The sequence below is a fragment of the Numenius arquata genome, chromosome 19 (assembly GCF_964106895.1).
Source record: "Numenius arquata chromosome 19, bNumArq3.hap1.1, whole genome shotgun sequence".
Classification (NCBI taxonomy): Eukaryota; Metazoa; Chordata; class Aves; order Charadriiformes; family Scolopacidae; genus Numenius; species Numenius arquata.
Window position 1 is genome coordinate 5,853,357 of NC_133594.1, and position 8,920 is coordinate 5,862,276.

Here is an 8,920-nt window from a genome sequence, read left to right on the forward strand (position 1 = left end):
GCCATGTCACCGGCCCCGCTCCGTCCCTGAGCGGCTTGAACCAGCCTCAGGTCACCTTCAGACCTCCTCGATTCGCCCTGCCCTTCCTTGTCTTTGGCCCAGTATTGGTCGTACCTCACGCGCCCTGAGGAGATCTAACCGCTGCGTGGTTTTTTTCATCCCCTAGAGATGTCACCGGGATAATTTGCAATTAGAGCATTAATTCCATCAGCGCTCCTGAGATAAACCCAGTTTGAGCACTCTGTTACTAAGTGGGTATTTGGGGCAAAGAGGAAAGAAAAGGTTATGTCCTCATTTAACACTGTGGCCAGCTCTTCCCTGTGAGGTAACCCTGTTGCGTGTTGCCGAGTTGGGCCCATGTGGTGCCTCAAGTGGGAGAACTGAGTATTAGTGTAATTAATGGACGTAACCACGCTTTAATGAAAAAGACGAGGACTTTCATTGTGAAGCTCTGTGCTCACGCTGTGGGTGCGAGCAGGACGTTCCCTCAGGGAGCGCATTATTTTATTTCCACTTTACACTTTGGCGTCCCCTCAGCGAACCCAGCGTTTACAGTTACCGCGGGGCCGCGCTCGCTGTGGCTCCCGGCAGCCACACGGCCTCACCGAGCCCGCCTGGGTGGAGTTTAACACCCTTTGAGGCCTTTTTGACCTCAGGGAAGAACCGCCGCCGCCATTTTGGGGGCGGGGGCCGCGCGGAGGGGCGGGGCGGGTCCTTTAACCGCGCCCCCCTGCGCCGCGCCGTGCCGGGAAGATGGCCGCCGCCGGCAGGGCCTGGCGAGCCGCCGCGTTGCTGCCGCCCTGGCGGCTGCGGGCCCCGCGCCGAGACTACGGCCGTGCCGCCGCTGCCGCTGTGGCGGGGGGCGGCGGCCGGGGCCGCCTGCTGCTGGGCGCTGCCTTCGCGCTGGGCGGCGGCGCCGGCCTCTACCTGGCGGCGCGGCAGCGCCTGCGGGAGCACTCGGCCGCTGAGGTAACGCGCCGCCGGGCCCCGCTCGCCGCTTAAGGTGGCTCCCCCCGCCCGCGGGCTGCGCTCTCTTCCCCTCCCGGCCCTCTCCATCCCCCCTGGGCTTCCCCGGGTGCCTGCCCGGCCCCAGCCCCCGAGCCCCGGCGAGGCCCGCGCACGGCCGCGGCGGCCAGCCCCTGGCGACAGAGCTTCGGGGGGGCGTGGAGCAGCGTGTTCCGCTCCCGCGGACCAAGCGGTTGCTTTTGGTCCGGTTTCAGCGAGGAAACTGCTTAAAACTGTATAAAAGAGGCCCCGGCAACGCTCTCCTTGAGGAGCTGTAAGGAACGCCTGTCAGAAAGCCAGAGCTTGCTGGGGATGTGAGGCAGCATTGTCTGTTGTTGCTTTTCCCCAGCACCCACGGAGGGTTGTGTAACCCAATAAATCGCAAGTGAGAAGCAAAGTTTTATACGGGAAGTATTTGTTTTATAATGTATGACTAATGATTGGCACGGCCTGTCAGATCTCTGGAGTACAGCGGTGTTGGGAAACATCCCTCACCCAGTGCCTCGCTCTCTGTGTTGCCCAGGTGCTCGCTGCCCTGTCTCAGTTGTGCACAGGTTGGTTAGTGCCAGGAATCTGAATTTGGGCAAACGCACGCCTGAAATCAACAGCAAACTCTCCCTCTGCTCTCCCCATCCTGTGACCTCAACAGAAGTTGTTGGGAGGGAGGGAATTGGATTTAAAAGGCTATATTGGCTTTGATCTAAAAATGATTAGGATACGGTGGTGTTTTTCTTTAGTTTCAGAATTGTGTGTAGAGGAGTAAGCTGTCTGGATTTATCTGCTTTTTTTTTTTTTTTTTTTTTTTTCCTGGCTGTGAGTGGGGAATTCCAGCAGATTAAATAGCTGTTTAGAAAAACAAGTATTTGATCCCAATGGAAGGTGAATATTTGTGATACCGTTTGAAGAAAGCATGTTAGCCAAGATATTTTGATCAGATGTTGAAACTGAAGGTCAATGACCATGACTTTATGACAAAAATAAGGGTGGAAGAAGGTAATATTTTTATTTTTACTAGAAAATGGAAGCTTCTGGTCTTTTCCTTTCCCAGCTGCCTGCAGGGAGGCTACAACTCACTCTCTACCAGTATAAAACGTGTCCTTTCTGCAGCAAAGTCCGAGCTTTTCTTGATTATCATGGACTGCCCTATGAAATTGTGGAAGTGAACCCGATCATGAGGAAAGAGATCAAATTCTCTTCCTACAGAAAGGTGCCTATCCTGCTAGCTAATGCTGGAAGCCCTCTGGTAAGTCATACTGCGATGAAAGCTTGATTTCCCCGCAAGCAGTGTTTTAGAGGCTTTGTCTCTGTCGTGTCTTTGTGGTTTATCATAGGCAGTGTAATCTTTAGATCGTCTTTTATTCTCTCAAGGGTCTAAGATTTTTTTCTTGCTTCGCAATTTCCTGTGCCTTGGCCTTATTAGAGTTTTCTGTTGGCTCTTCTTACAAGGGATGTTGTTTGTGTAGTGACTCTCTAATCCAGTGATTATCTAGCTTCTATCAGCCCTCATGCAGGACATATCATTTGTATCAGCAGTAACAGGAACTGCTTATATCTTGTGGGAAAAGAATGAGATCTCAAGAATACTGAAGATTCAACTTGGCTTTTTTTTTTAATGTTAGTGTTGCTTTTCCTCCTTCGCTGCCAAGAACTTAAACTCCAAACCCACTAGTATTGTACGCGTACCTGACCCTCAGGTCCTCTGTTGTCAGAATGAAAGACAAATTTGAAGTGATACTCTGAAACAATCACAGAAGAGATCTGAACGCAGGGCTGTCTTTAGATGTGCAGAGACTTGTGGAAAGGAGGAAAAGGGACTGCAGTACTAACTTGACAGGGGAAAAGGTTTTGAAGAATTTCCTATTCGATTTCACCAACCTCTTTTAAAAGTTTTGGTTTAATTCTGTTTTTCAGCAATTGAATGACTCATCGGTGATCATCAGTGCAATGAAGACCTATCTCATTTCCAAGTAAGAAAACAGGATGACAGGAGAAGAGTTGCATGTGAATGGCCCTAGAGAACTAGAGATTGAGAAGACTCTCTGAGTCAGTCATAAGTATCTTGGTGACCTTGATCTCTGAAGCTCTGGGTGTTTGGCCCAGCAGGCCTGACCCTGGCTGTGATGGTGTGGATGGTGTCTATATGTGTTGTGATGTGTGTGCAATGAAGCAAAGCTTTTACCTTTCAGAAATACTCTTTTTTTCACCTGTGGGATTCTCTTTGCACAAAACCTACTTAAACATGGACTAGTATTAGTCCTGGAACTAAGCTTACATTTAGCCAGTTATAACATGTAGAATGAAATGAAATTGCTGTGCCTGTGGCTTGTCCTTTAGGTCCATGTTAGAAAGCACTTGAGAATGGTAGGTGGTAGGAAGTTTTATGCCTGCCAAAATTTCTGTTCTAACACAGAGAGAGGTATGTACACTAATAATAGCAATTTGCAAGTGACTGTTCCAGAGTCTTTTCAAAATTTATTTCAAATAGAACTTGGAGCCTCATGCGCTTGTGTTTAGAAGAATACATTTTAAAGAGCGTATCTTTTAGCTGTCCTCTGATCTGCTCGTTTTTGTAGCAGCCAGGTCAGTGCTAACTGTGCTTCTGTCCGCAGGAGGAATAGCTTAGAAGAGATCGTGTCCTTTTATCCTCCTATGAAAACTGTGACCGAGCAAGGCAAGGAGGTATTTGAGTATGGGAATAAGTACTGGCTCATGCTGGATGAGAAGGAGACGAAACGAGTTTATCCTGTCAAAGAAGTGAGAGTGTGAGTGCTCTTAAGTTTTGGGGCTCTCCAAGTGGGGTCACAGCCTCCTCCAGAGGGAACGGTGCAGATACAAAATTCCACTGGTGCTGACAAATCCTGTCACACCCTCCTTGGTGTTTAAAACCTCAGTAGTTAAGAGTGGGTTTGCTGTGTTTCTTAGATAATCTGAAACAATGCTGTTAGATGGCCTGGTTCCCACCGTCATGGTCGTGCCAGCCTTCAGTTGCCTCCAGTTTCCTTCTTGGCTTTTCCTTTATGTCACAGAGGAACGCTATGGAGTGCTATTTTCCTTTTCTGCTTTAATTCTCGTATCGGGAGGAGAAGCTAGTGCTCTGTCTTAGTCTTAATTTTAGCTTGAGATTGGAGGAGCCTTGCCAAAGATGATGATCCTGAGTGCATTTCAGAGAGGTCACCAGAGCACAAGGCTGGGCAGGCGTTTTTGACACATTTGTCCTTGGCGGAACCTCTGGCTAATGCCACTGTCATTCTGTCTGCCTTCTGTAGCCCCACAATTTGTGCCTCGTTCACTGACGAGTCTCTTCTGAATGCTTGCAGGGAAGAAATGAAGTGGAGAAAATGGGCAGACGATTGGCTTGTTCACCTCATCTCCCCCAATGTTTACCGGACCCCCAGAGAAGCCTTGGCATCTTTTGATTACATTGTCCGCGAGGGGAAGTTTGGCACCGTGGAAGGTTTCTTTGCCAAGTACATGGGGGCTGTTGCCATGTTCTTCATTAGCAAGAGGCTGAAGAAAAGGTTGGTACCACCGAGCACCAAGTACACAAGAGAAATAGCTCCTTAGCCTCCCTAGCTGTGAACCCCACATGTCAAAGGGCAGAACCTCAGTGGTTTAAACCAAACCATTTAATCCAATGAGAGTAATGGCTGTACTTCTTTAACGGGAGGTACTGACCCTCTGTACTCATCTACTATTCAATCACTAACTGCCCCCTTCACCCTCAAATACCTTCCTAATTTGCAGGCAAAGATCAGGCTGTAATATGAGAGATGATAGAAGGTTAAAGAAAGGAACGAACCAGTGTCTTCAAACTAGTTCTTTTCTTTATCCAGACATCACCTTCGAGATAATGTCCGAGAAGACTTGTATGAAGCAGTTAATGAGTGGGTAAAAGCTGTTGGCAAACATCGACTGTTCATGGGTGGAAACCAGCCAAACCTTGCTGACTTGGTAAGGGGTTAATTTCTCCATTTATTGTCAGGTATATTACAAATTATCCAGTTGCTTATCTGTGTGAAATGGTTAATACCCATATAGACAGAGAAGGTGAGTTACATGAGCTGCATTGCCCGTGTCCTTTGTGCAGTAATACAATTCCCACATGAAGAAGACTTAGAAATACTTGTTACGTAGGATAGAATTCGTTGTTTTTCTCCAGAGAAATGTTTCCTAAGATGGAACCTGCAGTTCCCATGTGCAGGTGGAAGCCTGATAAAAGCAGGTTACAAGCCAGGACCCTGCTCTGGCTCGTGAGTAAAGCCTTGGACCTGCACAGGTTTCATTGCACGCAGCGCTGCCGGGGTTTCCTGTGCTGGCAGCAGCGGAGAGTGGAGCAGGATTCATGCCCTGCACCAGTGATTCTCCCTGGAATGCAAACGAAGCATTTCATACCAGGGCTCGATGCAAAGATAGGATTAACTTTTTGCCCCATAACTGCGCATGGATCCTGATCTTTCCTTACTGTTTTGTCATGGAAAAACACGCATATTCTTAACTACCTGTCTGCCGTTCAGTCTTCCTTGCTAGTCAGAGCGATGGAGTAGATGTCAGGACAGGGAAGGAGCCTTTCTGGCCAGGCTATTGTGACATTCCTTGATACCCTAAGCCATTCTCCATTGCTGACTCTATCTTTATCCTCTGGCGCAGGCAGTGTATGGGGTCCTCCGAGTCATGGAGGGGCTGGAAGCCTTTGATGACATGATGGTTCACACCAAGATTCAGCCTTGGTACCAGCGTATGGAAGAAGTCATTCAAAAAGCTGAAGCTGCAGTCTGATGCCAGCTGCAGCTGCATTCCTGAAGCACTTGCATGGTAAAAAAAGAAAAAAAACTTCCGAAGGAATGGCATTTATTTTTTAAGAATCGAATGGACTGGTCACGCCTAATGAACTGAGGTGCAGGCACAGAGACTTGTCCCGTTCGGAATATCGTCAGGGTGAGCAGAAGGGATCCAGCCGTGTGTGTGTATTTGAACGTGGTATTTAGAAGGACGGGGGCGAGTAAACGGAAGGGATCTTGGACGCTGCTGGAAAGGAGAAGCTCTGAACTGAAGAAAATGCAGCAAATAGGCTTCTTTCAGGGGAGAGCCGTTCTCAGAGCAGGTTACTGTAAAAGCAAGCGGCTCTCGGCTGGGAAGTGTTACAGCCGTATCAGGTCTGAGCAGCTTTGGCTTCAGGCTGTCTTCCACTACTCATCCATGTCACCTGAAGTGTTTTCCCGACTGAAACACTGGATACTAGTTTTTAAATGACAATTTTTCCTGCAACAGAATCCTGTAAACCCAGTGCTGACGGAACCAGAGGAATCCACGGCGCTGGGAAAGGCCTCCCTCCTATGACAGAAATGATGCTGCGCTCAGCAGATTGTACGCTTTTACTCTTCCATGTAAATGGTTCTTTTGGTACTTGATTCTGTACGGTCTGCAAGGATAAAGGCTTGCTTCTTCCTGTGCCCTGTGCGAGGTCTGTGAGTTCTTCCCTTACCCGTAACGCCCGGAAAGCACACCCCACACAGAAATCACTAATGCCGAGCAGTTATTTGAAAGATTTACTTTGCGTGAAATCTCTCTGGAATACCCCTGAAAGTCAGTTTGTTCTTGTTTTAGGGGGAAAAGAAGGATTAAAGAGCGATCTGCACGCCTGGGGGATCTCTAGATGTTTCTGCTGCGCAAGAGTAATGCGGGATTTGTGGTTGTAGCAATCGGATTAGGAGCCATCGCTGCGGGTAACGTTGTGCAAATACTAAGTCTGCTGAGCTGTGCCCGGTAGAGCGATTGTCGTAGTTGTACCAGGACGATGCAGGTCTGAATGAGAGTGACCCTCTGCGCAGCCCAAGGGCTAAAGTTCCTCAGTTGTCGCCTTGATAAAGTTCTGTTTCCCCAGGAGAAGGGGCAGGTTGCGGGGAGGCTGGTTTGGTGAGATATTTCGGGTGCAGCTGGAGTCGGTCTGTAACTCAGCTGCATGCAGGGGGTGGGTTGTTTTTGGGGGGGGAGAGGTGGGTGGGCACATTTATTGGGTAGGACAGCAGAGGGTGTGATAGAAGGGTTGGGTTTTTCAAAATGTAAGACTAGTTCCAAACTCAGTTACGATGGGACACAGAGAAAATATTTACAGTAAGCCCAGCTGGATTGCTGGTCTGTGACAAACTGGTTTGGTTCGTTAAAGCTGCTCTGTACTGAAAGCTGCGTTCTTTTGAACAAAATTCAAGCTGATAATGTTGGGTGGTTGTGGTTTTTTTTTTTTTTTTAAATATATTGAACATACGTCAACATGAGCTTGAAGAAACCCTTAAATGGAGATTGGAGTGAGTTTAGGGTTTTATCATATATTGAAACTTGTTCGTGTCTGTGATCCACCGGTCTGAGACAGGATCTCGGGCAGAAAACTGGTGGCCTGGGGATGGATGAAAACAGTCAAACTGCTTCTCTCGCTTCTGTAGCAGCAGCTGGAGCTGACTGAGAGGGGTTTGGCTCTGCCCTGACATCTTGGCGAGTCCGGGGCTACTTTTCTTGGGGAATGGGGATGCTGGGAGCCGTCTGCTTTCATGTGGGCTTGGAGAGGGTGCTCAAACCCCGTGGGCTCCTGTGAGGATGGTTGCAGAACCGTCATGTCCCCGAATACAAAACCAGGGCGGGGACACCGTCCCTGAGGTAGATGAAGTCCTCCCTGTCGGTGTGGGCATCCTCCGGCGGCTCCTGGTCGGAGCGGTGCAGGGGTACGATGCTGCCCCTCGATGCGTCTGCCTCTGCGAGAGGTCCCTGCCGGCCGTCACAGGCCGCCGGCGGCTCCTCACGGCCGGCCGGGGGCAGTGTGGCTCCCCTCCGGGGCTGCCCCGCGGTGAGCGCGGCCTGGGCTCCCCGGAGGGAGGAGGGCGGCGCCGGGCCCGGGCCGCTTGGCGTCGCTATGGCGACGGGGCCCGTTGCGGGGCGGGGCCCCGTGACGCGCGGCCGGCGGCGGGTCTTGTCACGAGGAAGGTTTGAATCGCCCAATGGGGGAGCCGCGGACGGCGGCGCGGCGGCGGCCCCGGAAGTGCGGCGGAGCCTGCTGCCCCTGGTGCGGCCACCCGCCGCCCCCCTCGGCCCAGCTGCGGGGTGTCTATGGCAGCGGCAGCGCCTCCCGCCGCCCTCCCGCCGCCGACGAAGATCTGAGGCGGCAGCGGCTGCGGACCCTGCACGGCCCTTCATGGTGAGGGTTCCGGGGCGCGCCCGGGGCCGCTGGGCCCCTGTGAGGGGGGGGGGGCCCGGCCGGGGAGGGCGGGGGTCCCCTCGCCGTGTGGCCGCGGGGATGTCCGAGCCCCCGGGAGTGATTCTTCCGGCACCTTCCCCGCCGTGTCAGCAGTGAGAAGTGCCTCCTGCCTTGGGGTGGTCTCCAGCGGGGAGGCCCCTGAGGGCCGAGTCTCCGTTGAGCAGGAGGCTGGCCCCGGGCTAGGTCCCTGCCGGCCTGAGGTGGCCACGGGCCCTGTGAAAAGCCGCGGAAGAAGCGACTTAGAACTTCTGAAATAAAGCTTGTTGCTAGGGCAAGCTGGGTGACAGCGTTCGAGTTTCACTTGTGGTGATTCCCAAGCTGTGGAAGCTCTCGGTCGGTGCTGTAGCCGGTGTCCACGCTTGGGCCTGGCGAGAGATGAAGCTTTTCTGGGAAAGGAGAGGATTATGGAGTTGTTTGTAGCTCGGAGCTGGGGTTTCCCGGTCCTTCAGGAAACTGTCGCTTCCCTTTCCTGATCAAGGGATGTAGGGATGTGCGGCTGTGTCTTCCCCTCTGTACTTTTCATAAATCTGACATGATATACAGCTATGTTTTGTCTTAAATGCATGCTAATTAAAAACAGATGAAGTATTATTTGTTTTATTTAGAGTAGGTTATTACACGAACCTTGGCAAGCTGACAAATTAACCAACGAGCTGTAAAGAGTGATCTAAA

General features: G+C 51.1%; 1 protein-coding gene across 1 annotated transcript; it reads left to right on the forward strand.

Annotated features, from left to right (window-relative positions):
• Positions 1 to 738: 738 nt before the first annotated feature.
• Positions 739 to 7,214, forward strand: PTGES2 (prostaglandin E synthase 2). The gene is made up of 7 exons (XM_074161109.1): positions 739 to 969; positions 2,054 to 2,248; positions 2,917 to 2,972; positions 3,615 to 3,767; positions 4,323 to 4,523; positions 4,839 to 4,956; positions 5,653 to 7,214. The coding sequence occupies exons 1-7, from the start codon at positions 754 to 756 to the stop codon at positions 5,779 to 5,781; spliced, it is 1,068 nt and encodes a 355-aa protein (XP_074017210.1). The 5' UTR covers positions 739 to 753; the 3' UTR covers positions 5,782 to 7,214.
• The last annotated feature ends 1,706 nt before the right edge of the window (positions 7,215 to 8,920 follow it).

Coding starts and splice junctions, on each gene's coding strand:
- PTGES2 (XM_074161109.1), top strand. CDS start 754: ATGGCCGCCGCCGGCAGGGCCTGGCGAGCCGCCGCGTTGCTGCCGCCC. Junction 970..2,053: donor GGGAGCACTCGGCCGCTGAG/GTAACGCGCCGC, acceptor TTCCTTTCCCAG/CTGCCTGCAGGGAGGCTACA. Junction 2,973..3,614: donor AAGACCTATCTCATTTCCAA/GTAAGAAAACAG, acceptor TTCTGTCCGCAG/GAGGAATAGCTTAGAAGAGA.